The sequence below is a fragment of the Rhagoletis pomonella genome, unplaced genomic scaffold, assembly GCF_013731165.1.
Source record: "Rhagoletis pomonella isolate Grant_MI unplaced genomic scaffold, Rhpom_1.0 Rhpom_scaffold_00007, whole genome shotgun sequence".
Lineage (NCBI taxonomy): Eukaryota > Metazoa > Arthropoda > Insecta > Diptera > Tephritidae > Rhagoletis > Rhagoletis pomonella.
In genome coordinates this window covers 5,822,910-5,841,318 of record NW_023458561.1, presented here as the reverse complement: position 1 = coordinate 5,841,318, position 18,409 = coordinate 5,822,910, and the positions used below count along the sequence as shown (strand labels likewise).

The window sequence follows — 18,409 nt, the reverse complement described above, 5'->3', positions numbered from 1 at the left end:
TTCAGATTACAATCTCCCCCCTTACACAAGTTGTCTAAAGCTCATAAATTTGCCTACACTCGCAAGTCGTAGAGAAATGCTGGGTATAATATTTATCGTAAAATTAATGACAGGCTTGATTAATAGCTCGGCCCTCCTGGCTGAGGTAAATTTTAATGTTCCTTCTCGAGTCTCAAGACACTTTCGACCTCTATTTTTAAAGCCATGCAAAACTAATTTTGAACTAAACGAATCATTCCATGGTTTATGTCAAGATTTTAACTGTCATTCCAGCACGTTTGACGTATCGGACTCGATTTTTACTATAAAGAGAACTATTATTTCCACTCTCAATAATTGAAATACTATCCTTAGCATATCCAATCAGGTGATGAATTTGATTCTGTAGCTGAATAGTTTTAGATCTCGACACCTAACAAACTCCTGTTTCCACTACTCGGCACGAAAAAACTAAAAAAAAAAAAAAGGTTCCGTACGTCATGCGGACTGCGCCCCTCGTGTCGGTTGGGCGGGAATGGAGGGTAAAAAGCCGTTGGGATTAATTAAAAAAAAAATAAAAATAAATTGAATCCAGGAAAATGGAATTTCTTGAGACCTGAGGTAGTTTACCTTGGACATTTAATCACAGATAAAGGTGTGACTACTGACCCTAGCAAATATTCAGTAATAAAAGATTACCAACAGATTCTGACGAAGTACGCAGATTTGTAGCTTTTTGTAACTACTACAGACGTTTTATTGATAACTTTGCTGACATAGCAAAACCATTAAATCAATTATTAAAGAAAAATGTGATTTTTAGCTGGTCACAAAATGTCGCCACCAGTACTAAGTTACCCAGATTTTTCAAAGCCTTTTGTTTTGACAACAGACGCTTCAAATTATGCACTGGGAGCTGTACTTTCTCAAGGAGAAATCGGTAGTGATAAACCCATAGCATTTGCTAGTAAATCATTAAATAAATATGAAATAAACAAAGCGATAATAGAAAAAGAGTTGCTAGCCATTCATTAGGGAATAAATCATTTCAGACCATATTTGTATGGTAAAAGATTTATAGTGTACACAGATCATAGACCATTAGTTAGTTTATTTACCCATAAGAACCCATCATCTAAATTAACTAGGATAAGAATAGATTTAATGGATTATGATTTTGACATCATATTTAAGCAAGGTAAAATGAATACCAACGCCGATGCGTTGTCAAGAATAGTTTTAAACTTGGAGAAATTAAAAGACATGGTACCAACAAATAATATTAATGTGTTAACACGAGGAATGAAAAATAAATTGACAAAAAATAAAGAAGAAGAAACACCCGCGGACACTTTACCATTGGAGACTGATCATCTTCATATATGGGAGTGTATTTCAATATCTGATATTAGAGGAGTAAAAAAGTTAAAATTTGAGAATAAAGATAAAACTAAAACAGTCCAAAAAATTGAGTTTAATGAATTTAAAAATGAGTTACATGTTAGATACAATCATAAGACATTATCAGAGTTAAAATTGATTTTGAAAAAATTGTTATCTCACGCAAAGCATGAACACATTACTAAACTAGCGCTAGCGAATGATGATGAAATATTTAAAAAGATATCTATTTATAGATTTAAAGAAATTTTTAATGAAACACAAGAAAATGAAATCGAAGATTGTCTAGACCTACTATTATATTCTCCTCCGAAAAGAATAGAAAATTAACAAGAAATGAAAGAATTAATAGAAGGATACCATGACTCAAAAACAGCAGGCCATTGCGGCATAAGACGATGCATAGGAAAACTCAAACAAAAATATGTGTGGAAAGGCATGAATAAAATGGTTAAAGACCATATTAACAAATGTAAAATCTGTAACGAAGTAAAAATTATTAAATATACAAAAGAAAAGTTGACAATAACAGAGACATCAAATACATCATTTGATGTTGTAACAATAGATACAGTTGGTCCTCTTAGACCATCCAATACATACAGATATATACTAACAATTCAATGCGAACTTACAAAATTTGTAGAAGCGTTTCCTTTGATAACAAAAGACGCAGTGAGTGTAGCAAAAACGATAGTAGAAAAGTTTATTTTAAAATATGGTTGTTTTAGGAAATTAAATTAAAAACAGACAAAGGTACTGAATTTACGAACGAATTATTGACAAATATCGGTAAACTAATGAACATAGACAAAGTAACATCAACACCATACCATCATGAAACTTTAGGTACAGTTGAAAGGAACCATAGAGTTTTAAATGACTTCTTAATGACAATGGACGGGAAGGATAACTGGGATGAACTATTACCATACTACACATACTCGTACAACACCACTCCACATAGCACGACTCACTATACACCATTTGAATTAGTATATGGTAAATTATGCTCTTTACCTTGTGAAATTATTAAAAGCAAAGAATCATTCTACAATTTAGACAACTATATAAATGAATTCAAAATCAAACTAAGATATGCACATAATCAAGCACAAGAAAATTTGTTAAAAAATAAACAACATAACTCCAATACACAAAAATATATTAACAAGCCAAAATTTAAAACAGGAGACTACGTATATTTAAAAGTAGGAAATAAGAAAAAATTAGATACACCTTTTAAAGGTCCTTTTAAAATTATATCACAAAACGGATCTAACAGTACTATAATTATGGACAATGTAGAAAAAGAAGTACACAATAATAATTTAATAAAAGCTAGAAATATGTAAACATATATAAGAATATGTAAAACTATAATATAAAAATAATTTTGTCAATTATGATTACAAAATCATTTTTTTTATAGGGTAAGGGTGTTGTGTGTCTACAAATAATTAGTAAGTAAGGTCAGTAATGTAAACACACATGTGACTGCAATATTATATAATAAGAATACAAGCAAAAAAGAGTTATGACTCATATATATGTCACAAATTGGGCAAAGCGTTAGCGGCCACTTGCTTTGTCGAAACGATCATATTGCAGCTTGCACATGTGGGTCACTTTTGTGAAGACATTTGTAATGTTGTATTTTCTGAAGACGATGAACTCTGTAGAGCAACTGTGAACGATTGGTTTCACAATTGATATTTCTCAATATATGAGAAGTCAATATAAATTGAATTAGAGTAAAAGAAAAGCATGAGACTTTACTACAAGAACATTCAGAAAATGCAAAACTACAAAAAAAATAAATAAATTATGATTGGTCACAATATGAAAATGTTGGAGTATTTGTCGACTTTAAAGCCGCTTACAGCACTAAGAGGAGTTGCCTATACGCCGCTATGTCTGAATTTGGCATCCCCTCAAAACTCATACGGCTGTGTAAAATGACGTTGAGCAATACCACCAGCTCCGTCAGAATTGGAAAAGACCTCTCCGAGCCGTTCGCCACAAAACGGGGTTTCAGACAGGGCGACTCCCTTTCATGTGACTTCTTTAATCTGATGTTGGAGAAGATAATAAGAGCTGCAGAACTGAACCGCTCAGGAACAATTTACTACAAGAGCGTGCAATTGCTGGCTTATGCCGAACCGCGAAGTCTGTTCTGCCTTTTCCAAGTTGGATAGGGTAAGCAAAGCGCATGGGTCTGGTGGTAAACGAGGACAAGACGAAGTATCTCCTGTCATCAAACAAACAGTCAGCACATTCGCGCCTTGGCACCCACGTCACTGTTGACAGTTACAATTTCGAGAAAGTAGAGAATTTCGTTTACTTGGGAACCAGCATTAACACCGATAATAATGTCAGCATTGAAATCCAACGTAGAATCACTCTTGCCAACAAGTGCTACTTTGGACTGAGTAGGCAATTCAGGAGTAAAGTCCTCTCTCGACGTACGAAAACCACGCTCTATAAGTCACTCATCATGCCCGTGCTGGTATATGGCGCAGAAGCATGGACAATGACAACATCCGATGAGGCGGCTCTTGGGGTGTTTGAGAGAAAGATTTTGCGGAAGATTTACGGTCCTTTACGCGTTGGCGACGGCGAGTACCGCAGACGATGGAACGATGAGCTGTATGAGCTTTACAACGATATGGACATAGTGCAGCGAATTAAAATACAGCGGCTCCGCGGGCTTGGTCATGTCGTTCGAATGGACACCGATGCTCCAGCTCTGAAAGTATTCAACTCGGAACCCGCTGGTGGTAGCAGAGGAAGAGGGAGGCCCCCACTGCGATGGAAAGATCAGGTGGAGAAGGACTTGGCTTCACTTGGCGTTTCCAATTGGCGTCAGTTGGCACAGAGGAGAAACGACTGGCGTGCTTTGCTGAACTCGGCCAAAATCGCTTAGGCGGTTACAGCGCCAAAAAAAGAAGAAGAAGAAGAAGATTTGTTGAAGTTGAGTTTTGTTTTGTGCAGAATTTGCATGAAGCGAAACAGATATTTCTTTGCTGTTATTTATCACGATCCAGAAAACCCCTCTTCCATAAAATACACCAATAAAAATTGGGTCCTTTTTCAAATTCAAAACTTGGCAATACTGCCTTTTGTTCGATGCTTCCTCTTTTTCTTGTCGAGTTCGTCTTGCTCTCTCTGGTATTTGTTGACGTCACGGCCAGTTGCTCTCAGCTCGATTGATGCAATCTTATTTATTCTGTATCACCCGATTTACATGATTAAAGTACTTGAAAGCAATTCTTGCTCATTCTCTTTTGTGTTTTCTACTTGCTTTTACAAGTTTCAATTCTGTTGAATTCAAGTTTTTGGTTCTTTAAATGGGAAGCAACTAAAATGCCAAAAGCAAAGCAAGAAAGTTGAAACGACTTGACGGTACCGACCAGGGTTCGGAAATTCTCACTCACATTCTCTCACGTTCGCGAACGATAATATTCCAAATAAATTTTTGTATTCTTTTATCGCGAGTGAAAAATGCAAACAAATTTATCATCTCTCACATTCGGAATGCGATCGACAAAAAAAGTTCCGCTGCTTTTCATTCGCGATCCTAAAAATCTAAGAAATTTCCTCTCACTCGAACATGAGAAGTCCGAGCATTGTCGGCCTCTCATAAATGAGAAAAAACGATGCAAATAATCCATTCGCGATCACTCACAACCAGTGTTGCCGCGCCGTCTCAAGGAAATGTATCCCTGACCAAGCCAAAAATGTATCCAAATGTATCCAATTTTCTTTTTTTACATATACATCTCATAATTTGTAAGAAAACCAAACATTTTCATGAAAAAGACAAGGACTTGGAATACATGTGCATAAAATCAAATATTTGTAATTTCAATTTATAAAGTACATTTTTTGTGCATAAGTATTTTGCAAAGTAAATATAATAAATAGCAAGTACACTCTAAAAAGAGCATGTAAAACTACTACTGAAAAGTATCTATTTTTCAACAAGAATCTGTATAAATATACGTATAGGATGTTCAGTATTTGATTTTGAACTTGAGATCTTTAAAATATACACATAAATACACATATACAGAATGTTTAAAATTGCAAAAATTTTCAAACTACAAATACATTTCCTACTAATAATAAACATTACTTTATTTTAAATATTGTATGTGTAATTTTGCTCTTGCGACAAATTCGTTATGTAAAAGTAAACAGGCAATGATTAATTTTATTACACGGCGTGCAAATTTGCACATATTAAAAGAGGAAACTGGTTACCTCTCTCAATATGCGCAAATAAACAAAATTTTTTTTGGAGTGTATTTAAAGTTTTCAGTAAAATTCATAAAAGTTTCCTTAAATAAATTAAATTTAGTTTTTTAAACTACATTGAAATCTTCTTTCTTGTTAAATCAACAAATGAAAATATGTGATATGAAAGAGATTACTACAGAAAGAGTATAATTTACTTTATATATATCGTCGTTTAAAGTACAAAACCGCGTATCGTCATTCTGCAAAACCGCGTAATTGACATTTGCTGCCAAAAATTGGATTTGCTCACACAAGCTCTTGGCTCAATCCTTATCCATTCGTCCTGAAATATACTAGCCAGAAATGCGATTGCTTTATAAAAAAGAGAACCATTTTGAAATATAAGTGTTTTTACTCTCTAGAAACTAATTTATGCAATGTCACATACGCGGTTTTGCATTATCTTGATACGCGGTTTTGCATTTTGTTGATACGCGGTTTTGTACTTTAAACGACGATATGTATATTAATTAAAGCAATTGCGCTTATACCTATTTTGGTGAGATCTCTTCATATGTTCATTGCTTCGTTCACAAAAAATAAAATGCTTTAATTTCGCGCTTAAGTAGCGATTCTTTATACGTTTAGAAAACGTAATGCTTTCTACCATCTTTAATGAAAATCGATTTTTGAACGAAAAAAACTTTATAGGAAATAAAAAATTTTGGCCTATTTAAAAAAGTAGGTATCCACATTTATACTGACCGGAAAAAATAAGTATCCCGCAAAAATTCGTCTAAAAATGTATCCAATTGGATCCATTTAGATCCAAACGGCATCCCTGCTCACAACAGCTTATCGCGATAAACTTATCGCGAAAAATTTTCAACCACGTTGTTGGGAGATATTTTTCGCGTTTGTTTTGGGTATGCATTTTGTTATGCATACAGCATACATACATACATATGTATGTATATGTAAGTAATGCAAGCAAATGCTTTTCGGTTGGAAGGAATGTAGGAATATGTACAAACATATGAATTATGGTGGTAACATATATGTATGTATGTACTAGGGATGTTGCGGATGTGGAATTTTAGACATCCGCGGATGTGAATGCGGATGCGAATATCTAACAGCTAACATCCGCGGATGCGAATGCGAATACGGATGTCAAGTATTTTAAAAAAACAATTAGAATCTAGCATAATGGCGAGATCGTTGTTTAAACAGCGCTTACCAAACCAGATACATATGTCATGTTGTTTCAGAATTTGGAGAACCTGTAACTTTATCAGCACTTTTCGATTTTAGTTTTGTAATTCATTTTTAATACTTTCTTACAGCGAAAATGGAAAAAAATATCCAACAAGTAAACAAAACTACTGTTTTTAAAAAAATTAATAAAATAAAAATAAATTCCCCAAAGATCCTCATTTGAAATTATTTAAACGAATAAATGTAATAGGTGGCATAAGCGGTACGTCTGACTCGCGAGTCATTTGTGTACGTGTTGACTCTCCTTCGACTACACACAGTTGAATCATTTAGAGTCATGCCGGGAGTCATGTTGGTGTAACTAACACATTTATTTTCACAAACACATCCAAACCGACTCACGGGTCAGACGCACCGTGTATGCCGCCTATAACATCAAAAGCAAATTACGAAAATTTTGTTAGGAAATACAGTGCACACTTTCTTCTTTTGTGTCTAGTAGTTTTTATTTAAGATTGGTCCGAAAAAATCATAAAAAAGAAAGAAGCCAAAGCAGGTATTTAAAGCACAGAAAAAAAAGATATTATTAAAAGGACTATGTTCTCTTTAACGGACGTCAAAAGTCAAGTAGAAGTGGGAACTTTTATGGCTGCCCATTGATAGCTCGGTTATATAGCTTAAGAAATAATATTTTAAAGACATTTTTATCAAAGTTGATAAATATGACATTTGACCAGTTTTGTTACACAAATACTCCTACGACCACAGGCAAAAATATTGGCTACAATATGTAATTTTTGCCATATATACGTTTTATCGGTCCACTTGCAAAATATTCGCATTCGCAAAAGCGCCGCTGTGATTATTGCGAATGCGAAAGCGAATGCGAATGTTAAAATTAATGCGGAAGCTCCGCGGTTGCGAATGCGAATGCGAATATTCGCAACAACCCTGGTATGCACATATGTACATATAAATTACATACATGCATACGTGTAATTAAAGTATATTCCAAGCGTACACTTTTCAGTATAATGGTGTATCTGCATGTTATTTTATTATAATGATTGCGTTTATTTTTTATATCTAATAAATGGAACTTAGTGGGGATAAGATTGACTAATGAGAAAAGTGGGTGTCTGGTGAAGACTGAGAGTAAAGAAAAGCAGAAAAAAACAATACATAGATATTATTTTTTTATTTCTTTTAAACGTTTTGATTCGCCATTATGAGGATATTAATAAGAAACCAAAAATATACTCACGTAAATAGAATAAGAATATTTATGGATGTATGTATTACCTAGAAGAAAACTCAATAAAACGAAGGTCTGCATTTCATATCCATGCACACATACATATGTATGTATGTATATATGTGTGTATCTATATGCATGTACTCCCTGCAGGGAAAACCCAAATCAGTTAGAAAAAATACTAGTTCATAAACTAGTATGTGCCTACCAGTTCGACATTTTCGAAGAACTTAAGCGTTCAGCGACATCTGCCTTTGAATTTCCAAAGCCTAAAATAAAACGCAATTAATTGCTTTTCTTACAAATGTCGGCTGTGGCGTCACTGGTTCTGGTTCTGGGATCGCCGCTTGGAGGTGGTTAAGATTTTTAAAGTTAGATCAATGTAAGTAGGAATAATTATTTCAATTTAAATATAAATAACAAACTTATAAATCTAGTTGCATAACAAAAACAAAGAAACAAATATATGGGAAGAAATACTTCTGCCATAAAAAATGAATTGAATAAATTGAAAACACATTTCTTTCAAAATAACTTAAAATCGCACACACGGAAAAACCAAAAGGATTGACAAATTATGATACTTTTTTCTTTCGTCTGTCGATTTTAAAACTGGTTCGGAACTATAGAATTTAGGACTAGTTCGGAACTATCGAAAAAGGGATGCAGCGGGGGGTAATTGACACTTCCTAGGACATCGCAATGTTAAATTCGCCAGTTGTTTGCATGCAAAAGAGATTTACCGCGAACCAGTACTGGGTCTAAATGTACTAGAAGCGCACCAGTTCAGAACTAGAGATTTTCCCCACAGGGTGTATATACATACATATGAATATGTGCATGGATATGAAATGCAGACCTTCGTTTTATTGAGTTTTCTTCTAAGTAATATCCATCCATATTTTTGGTTTCTTATTAATATCCTTATCATGGTGAATCAAAACACATGGTTGCCAACTTGGTGCTTTAAGCACTAGATTTAGTGCTTTTTGAAAATTAAAACGCCAAAAAAAAATGATTTAGTGCCTAGTGCCTTTTATAGTGCTTTTTTTCTGAACTAAAATTACTCCGATATAGTTAAAACCTGAAATAATTTTCAAATATTTAAAGCTGTGGCAGCACTGAATTTACAAAAATCTACAAATTTAAATGCACTTAAATACAACCATGATTGATAAAAAGCTGAACTTCCGAATTCACGTTGTTCAATTATATTCGCTTTGAAAATGCTAGTAGATATGCGAGTAAGTATAGTATTTCTTTTTTTCTTTTCTAATTATTTATACAAATTTTTATTTTTGTACCACCTGAGTAAAACACATGGTTTCTTCGTGCCGCACAATTGCTCTAGCACTAGAATTTTGAGATATCTTAACCTCAAAGTGCCAAAATCACGGTTTTTGGCAATATTTGAGGTTATATAATGAAAACAAACCTTTTCTTTGCTCATTTCTACTTAGGGCATGATTTTGGTTTGTTGGGATTCGATTTTTCTTTCTTGAGATATATCAGTTTTAATGTGCAGTACTTCGGTATTACGTCGTAAGCATGAGTCATTATAGCATGTGGCTTTTCAATCGTTATGAGCGAAAAAGTTTTGTTTATTGATTTATGTATGCATTCTTGTAAATAGTGTTAATTTTTTGTTTTTTTTTAAATACAAACAAACTGTTATGAAAAAAGCATCAATTGATTTAAAACCATTTGGTGCTTTTAGTGTGGTAAAACGCTTTTTTTCCAAGTTTTTGGTGCTTTTTGAAAATCAAAAGTTGGCAACACTGTCAAAACATTTAAAAGAAACAAAAAATGTATATGTATTTATTTTTCTGCTTTTCTTTGCTCTCAGTCTTCACTTTTTTCATTAGTCAATCTGCTTTTCTTTACTCTCGGTCTTCACCAGACGCCCACTTTTCTCATTAGTCAATCTTATCCCCACTAAGTTCCATTTATTAGATATAAAAAATAAACGCAATCATTATAATAAAATAACATGCATATACACCATTATACGGAAAAGTGTACGCTTAGAATATTCTTTAACTACACGTATGCATGTATGTAATTTATATGTACATACCAGGGATGTTGCGAATGTGGAATTTTAGATATCCGCGGATGCGAATGCGGATGCGGACGTTTAACCCTAGAACACACACCCGGGTACAAATGTATCCACTTTCAACTTTGAAGTGTTGTAACTTTTGAACCGCTATACCTCTATACCGCTAACTAGGAAGATTATTTAGTTTTGAGTTCAAATTCAAAATTTGAACCAGATCGGACCATTGGTTCAGGAGCTACAGCCTTCCAAACACATTATATACATACGTAAACACACACCCGGGATACGTTTGTACCCCAATAGTAAAAATCCTCATAATAATAAAAAAAAACATTTTTTATATTATTTTTTTATTTGAAAAATTAAAAATATTCATTTCACACATTATATTATTGACTTTTATTATAAAAATTATAAAAATGCATCTTATATCTAAGGAAAATCATGGCAAATAGAGCAATTTGTTGATGTGACCGAATGTTCAAGACACATTGGCTTCTTACATTTGTCGCACAGCTTTCTGGTTTTTCTAAGGCGTTTTTCCTCTTGTGCGTAACATAAATAGCAAGATCCGGTTTTGGCGTGCGCGCTGCGGCAGATGTTGATGCTGCTGTTGACACCATTGATTCCACCGGTCGGTTGAAATATGCTTCAATAGCAATTTTAGTCGAAAAATTTCGCGTCACTTGACGATTTATGGCTCTGGCTTCAATAATGGGCATACACAATGCTTCAGCCAAGCTGCGCAGGATCTGCTTACGCTTGTTGTTTGTTCTCCAAGGCAACATAGGGTTATTCAAATCGTAGACAATGTAGGCTGCAAGAGCTGTAATGTCAAACATGTTGAAGAACATCGCTAGTGGCCATCGTTTTGTTTGTCTTTGTGTTGGATATTCCGCAAACATTTGGTCCATTCGATCAACACCACCTTTGGTACGATTATAATATTCAATTATTTCAGGTTTCCCACTGTCAGCTATTTCAGCATCATTATGCATGGTCGAAAGCAAAATTACTGCTTTATTTTTTTTGGGAACATAAGAGCACATTGTCACATTATTTTTGAAGCCAAATGTCGTTGAACCAATTGTCCTGTTTTTGTTCTGCTTCATTTCTTGAGGAATATATGATTTGTTTTTGCGCAAAGTTCCAACGATCGTGAGTTTCCAGGTGAGAAGCAGTTCTGCAACTGGCAAGGTCGTAAACAAATTGTCCATTGTATAGGGAGCGTCATCGTCACAAATTTCATCAAATAAAGATTGTATATATGATTCTCGCTGTTCCTCAGTTAGCCTGCATAATAAAAAAAATTAGTATATCGCTAGTTTAGAGTGAAAAGTTGCTAAGTCCAATTTTTATGAAAACTCATATTTTGATACAGAAGGCTAGAGAAATTGAATACGCATCGTTTCGAAAATTATAAAGGTACTTGTTTTATTTTTTCCTCTTCATAAGCAATAAAAGGAAAATTTGCTAAGTCCAAAAGAAGCACCACAAATCCGATAAGGCCAAAATAATACGACATCTTTTAATAAATATCGAATCCTTCTGATTCTTATGGAGTTTTGCTTTGCTTTAAACGCGCAAAATGTTTGATTCAAAGTCTTGCGAAATAGTTAAAGAAAATGGCTATAGGAAGATTTTTTCCTCTCCTGTAAAATTTTTAAAATGCGACTTAGCAACTTTTCCTTCTAAGCTAGCGATATGTTTACATTGTTGCTTATTTTACATTTTTTACCTTCTATATGCTGCACTTGATAAATATTCGTTTCTTCTTGAAGTCATTTCGTATCCAGTTATTTATAGTTTCAGTTATATTTATTTTCACTTATATTTTCACTTCTTACACTTTTGAGCACCAAAACAATAATGAAAATATCAACAGGCAGCATTTATAACAACACCTCGTGTGAAAACAACCCTTGCAGCTGCATATAAAATACAAAAACCAGTTATACCAGTGTATTTGCTACCTACGTACCCATACCTTGCGCGACCTTTTGCACATATCTTTTGAACCAGGTAGAATATTTCAATGAAATAAAAACCAAAATGTGTATTCGTTGTTACTCTACAAGTATATTATTATAAATTATATTATTTTGTTTTGCATTTATCAGGACAACAACAAAAACAAAAATCCACTGTTGCATGTCCTGACTTTATTTGCCCATATCGCTGGAACCAGTAGGAATATTCGAATGAAACAAAAGACAAAATACTTGTTATATATTAAAATATACATTTAAAAAAAAAAATCATAGAAATCGGTTGAATAAGCATTAAAAAAAACCGCAAAATAAGGTCCCGGGTACAAACGTATCCCGGGTGTGTGTTTACGTGGTATTTTCTGGGTGTGTGTTCTAGGGTTAAATACATATGTGGCTTCTTTTGCTGCTGCGGATATTGCCATATATTCAGCTTCTGTACTGCTGAGTACAACTGTGCTTTGCTTTTTCGATTGCGAAGAGAAAACACTGCCTGCTAAAATGAAAGCATAGCCCGTATACGACTTTCTGTCCGTAGTGTCGCCACCCCAATCAGCATCTGCATAGCATTCAATCGACTTTCCTGTTTTAAAATAATGTAATTTATAATTACTCGTTTTATTTAAATAACGTAAAACGTGTTTGACTCCTGTCTCGTGTTCGATGTGTGGATCTTTGTTGCGTTGTGATAATTTAGACACAGCATGTAAAATGTCGGGTCTTGTTAAAATTGCTAAATACATAAGCGAACCAATAAGCGGCTGATATTTAGTTTGGTCAACTTTCTTGCAATTTTCTTTGTTACATTTAACTTGAAATTTTGCCTCGAGTGGAGTTGCAACTGGCCTACAATTAATCATACCATGTTGTTTCAAAAGTTCATTTATATAATTTGATTGGCTGACTGTAATTGCTCCTGTTTCACCATTGCGCTCAAATGTCATTCCCAAAAAATTACGCAGTGGTCCTTTATCAACCACTTTAAATTCATTTCCAATCTTCTTTTTAATTTCAATTAAAACTGTTTTATTTGTTGAAGCAAGCATAATGTCATCAACGTAAACATCAATTATATTGAAACATCCGTTTGAGTGATTGGTGTAAACACATGGTTCACTGGGACATGGTGAAAAACCAATTTTCTTCAAATTGTAATCCAGCTTTGAGTTCCATTCCCTACCTGACTGCTTGAGTCCATAAAAAGACTTGTTAAGTTTGAGTACGCGATTCGGGAAGTTTTTATCAACAAAATTTTCTGGTTGTTTCATGTAAACTGTATCATGAAGGTCTCCATCCATCTGATAACATACATCTGATGTAAATGCATTTGATGCTCTACTGCTAATGCAATTATCATCCTAAGGGTTTCGTAGCGTACCACTGGCGAAAAAGTTTCTTGGTAGTTTATACCATAATGCTGACTGCAACCCTTTGCAACTAGTCGCGCCTTAAATCGCTCAATATTTCCATCCATATCTCGCTTCAAAACGAAAACCCATTTGCACCCAACAACTTTTTGAAGTGGAGGTAACTCTTCTAGCGTTCATGTATTATTGGCTATCAACGCATCATATTCTAACTGCATGGCCTTCTGCCATTCTGCAGGATGTTCGCTAGACAATGCTTCTTCAACAGTATCAGGGATTTTTATAGTGTTCATTGAATTCAATATATTATATTGTTTTCTAGGACGACCAACCCTGCCAGTTCGAATTATTTTCGGTCTTCCGCTTCCTATTTTAATATATTCATCATTTCTTATCATATTAGTAGGAGTTTCTTCGATTTCACCATCTTCTACTATCGGAATAATGCTGGTATCTACTTGCTCTCCTCCAGCGACATTATCTAGTGGCTCTGCGTCTGTTGCAGTCTCATCTTTATTAATTTTTAGTATTAACTCACTCACGTCTACTGTATCCCTGACGTCTTTAATTTTGTGAGATTTTTCAACGAACATTACATCTCTGCTTATAATTAATTTGTGTGATATTGGATCGTACAAACGATATGCTTTAGCATTCTCTGAATATCCAACCAAAAAGTATTCTTTACCTTTATGTCGAAACTTATGATTTTAGACCTAAACAATAGATTTAGACCAATAGCTAAAGACGCAAAAACTTTTAAAAAATTAACTCTTGGTTTTCTTCCTAACCAAACTTCGTGTGGAGTTTTATTTACAAGTATCTTTGTCGGCGATCTGTTGCGTAGAAATACGGCGGTGGAAATTGCCTCCGCCCAAAAACTCTCTTCAATTCCTGCATGAACCAACATACATCGCGCCATTTCAACCAAAGTGCGATTCGCACGCTCAGCTACACCATTTTGCTGAGGTGTATATGGTACAGTAAGTTGTCGCTTAATACCGTGCACATTTAAGTAATTGTCAAAATCTCGGTTTAAAAATTCACGGCCATTATCGCTACGAACAGCTTTTATCCTCTTCCCCGTTTGGTATTCCACCATGGCTTTAAAGTGTTTAAATTTTTGAAAAACTTCGTCCTTCGTTTTTAGAAAGTATACGAAAATGTATCTTGACTTGTCGTCAATAAACGTTAGGAAATATTTTGAACCACCAATTGAAGTTTTGTTAATCGGACCGCATACATCCGTATGAGTCAATTCGAGAAGATCTTTAGATATAGTGTTGGATACACTAGGAAATGGTTGCATGCATATTTTGCTTTTCATGCACGTAATGCATTCTATGTCTTGTGGAATGCTAGTAGTTTTCATACCGTGTACTAACTCTTTATTTGACAATTCGTATAGACTTTTAAAATTCAAATGACCATACCTATTATGCCATTTCATTACCTCATTAGCGTTGGAATAGAAACATGAGTTGTTCGTTGCTTTTTCAAAGATGAACAGATTATTGCATCTGCGTGCCTTCAGTAAATTTTTACCTGCAGCGTTTTTGATAACACATAATTGCTTGTTGAACGAAATTTTACACCCTACGCTTGAAACCTTTCCAACAGATATGAAATTTGACTGTAGATCTGGTACGTACAGAACATTCCTCATAATGACATCTTCATTTCCTGATCGCAGAATCACAGTTCCAATGCATTGTGCTTCAATAAAGTTTTCACCCGATAAACTAACCTTTTCTGTGCGATTTTTGAATGTATGAAACAAACTGCGCTCACAACACATATGTGATGTCGCTCCACTGTCCACGCACCACGTCGATCGGTTGAATCCTTGTACACCTGACGCTGAGAGTATGCTTCCAATAGCATTCTGAGTTTTCTGCCTAGGAGCTCTGCATTGAGCAGCAAAATGGCCCCTATTTCCGCAATTGTAGCATTTAGCGTTGGATCGCTTGGTTGCAGAACTAGAACTATATCCTTTTCGGGCATTTCCGTTAAGCTTCCTGTCCGCATTTGCATTTTTCCTGGTATTCGTCCTTGCCGTAAACGCCTGCTGACTGTCGCCATTTTCTGCTTTTTCGTCCTTTTCTTGACGACGCCCTCCTTCTTCAAGCAACTTGATTTTCAACGCATTTAGTGACGGTAAACTATCACGTGCCTCTATTGCGACCACAAAATTTTCGTACGACTGCGGTAAACTTGATAGCAGAATAATGACTAACATTTCCTCTGGTACCGTTACTCCAATTTCAGCCATTTTTTCAATGATGTCAGACAGCTCCCTTACGTGCTCCGAAATATTTTCACCTTCAGACAAACGAAGGTAGAGTAACTTCTTGAACAGCGTTATTTTGCGAGCTGGTCCGCTTGGCTGGTAAATTTCCTGTAGCTTCCTCCAGGCCTTCAGTGAAGTGGTGCAATGTCTTATATGATTTAACTGCGACGGCTTGACGCATAGCGTTATGCTCTCAAGCGCCTTTTCATCTTTTGCGTCGAACGCGGCTGATTCTTCCGGCGTTGCAGTATCGTTTTTCACATGCTTACCAGATGCGATTCCCCATAAATCGGCGTGAATAAGGACACTCTTCATTTGGACTGACCATGAAGTATAATTTGTGTCATCGAGCTTTTCGATGGAAAACAAACCAGAAGTAGCCATTAATGGAAAGTAAAATGTATTTAGTAGCGTAAAAATTTTTGCTCGTCAATCCTTATGTATTCGGTTATGCCTCCTCTGGACCCATAACCTATTGAATTTAAATCCTAACGATATGTTCTGTTCGTAAGAATGTTTTATTCAGACAAAGAAAAATTTTCATTATATGAGTGATCTACAAGGAAAATACAATGATCGAGAATAGAATAATTCTAACAAGTATTTTGTGTTGCAAGTACTTTCAACAGTGATAAGTTGTTTTGTTTTGTTGGCGTACGTTGTAATGATCTCATGATCTCATGTTTTTATGTTTTTGTTTTTGTCTGTCGAAATAAAATCTCCCTACATCCTTTCGCACGTCGAAATGAAAGGGAAAGGAGCAAGAGACCCTCCCTAAAGGGTCCCGGTTTGGCAACAGAGATATCTGGCAGTCCTAAGTATGGCGCATAAGTAGCATAATTGGCTAATTTGGTTGTTGTTTGAACACATGATACAACAACAGTCATGCTATCTATCACCATGCTAGACAGTATATGTTTTGAGGTAAGCTTTAATGGTTGAATTTAAGGTAATTTTATAATGCATATTAGAATATCAAAAGCAAACAGATAAATGGTGCTAAAAGCCTACATACCTTGGGGACTTGGGTCTTTTATTTGCTGGCAGCGGTGGGGGTGATGTTGAGTTTGCTGGTAATATTAACGATTTTGCGGGCCTTTGCGCTAACATGGATACCGAAGCGGCGCCCTCTTCTAATCCATGATGCTGTATGGATGATAATTGGATACTTTTGTCATATATTATTTGTTTCTGCTGATATTGATAATTGTTTTGATTTTCCATTGAATTTTCAAGGTGGTATCGAAATTTGGCGTTCTAGTCCATATCGGTTTGCTGCTAAACCCTCCTTCCTATAAGATACCTGCAAGTGATATAAAGAAGTTGATATTCTTGAATGGATAAAGGGATGTACACATCAGAATAAAAATGTATTTGATTCAAACTTTGTAGAATTATTTAGAATTTATATCTAGATATATGTATGACTAATACCAGCAAACGCGCCTTGTTTCACACACGTTCGTCATAAAATAAGAGTGATAAAAAAATAGTTTCTTATATTATATTAATATCCAATAAGTGATTATACATTGTACATAGATATGTACATAGTGTATTCAGTGTTGAAAGCTTTTCCGTCAGGAGCCAACACATATACAGGCCTATTATGGCAGCGACGGGAAAATGCTATTATCAATTTCGACGTGATTACGAAATTCAGACTGACCCTAACACATCAAAGGAAAATACCCAGAGCTTTTCAGAAAAGGTCGCTGTGAATTTTAATAGCCTTCGGCCTCCAGTAAGATACAATTACTTCGAAAAAAGTAAGTAGGCAAAAATTCTTTCTAAAGAACTGAGTAATTTTTATCCCTATGGCTTCATTGTTTTGTTTACGGAAAATACAATCTTATTTTTAAGGTTTGGTTGGATTGCAAGAGCGACATAAATCGGACACTATCTTCAAATTAAGCTGAATCCAGAGCAACTGGAGGGGAAGGCGACCGAATGCATTCATCTAATGACATTAAGGAAACTGTGATTCGACTAACTGGACTGGAAACTTCTACTTCAGTTGCTAAAGGCACACAGAGCTTTGGAGTAGCACGTTCCAGGAGTAGAAGCAAGGGCAATACTATTTCTGTGCCTGAAACACCAGTGCCACCAGAAATAATTGATTGATACATGAAATTTCAGGTCGGAGAAATTCCCAACGCTTCTAGTAGAGGCAGTGTCCGAAATAGACAGCGGTGTACAAGCTCTTCTGCAGAAGCAAATTTGTTATTGTGATAATTTACTCGTTTAATGCATACATACTTATAAAATGCATTTAAGTATTTACATACTTTCATATTCTTATAACATATAAATAGTATATTCTGTCTTATTCGGGACAATTTGACTTGCAATAAGGCAAAATTAATCTATTGCCTCTGTTAAGCCGTTTTGACCTCTATGCTAAGATCTGCTTAACATACATACCTGCATAGCTTCCTACGAATCTGGAAACGAATCTTTCGTGGAATAAAATAATGTACAAAAAATTTTTCTAAAACCAAGCTTTTATTTAACATGGGCACTCAAATGAATAGAATAAAATAAAACGGTAGCTGGAAATGTTTATTCTTGAGATATGTTCCAAGGAAAACGGCTTACAAGAAGAAA

At 34.9% G+C, this 18,409-nt stretch overlaps 1 protein-coding gene across 12 annotated transcripts in view; it reads right to left on the bottom strand.

Annotated features, from left to right (window-relative positions):
• The window catches only part of LOC118742273, a gene marked incomplete at its 5' end in the record, with an annotated part of 156,526 nt that extends 139,421 nt beyond the window's left edge, over window positions 1–17,105 (bottom strand). For all 12 annotated transcript variants that reach the window (XM_036474217.1, XM_036474221.1, XM_036474223.1 and 9 more), the window contains 1 exon segment: window positions 16,818–17,105. In XM_036474217.1, coding sequence (XP_036330110.1) covers window positions 16,818–17,026 — 209 coding nt within the window.
• Window positions 17,106–18,409: the final 1,304 nt, after the last annotated feature.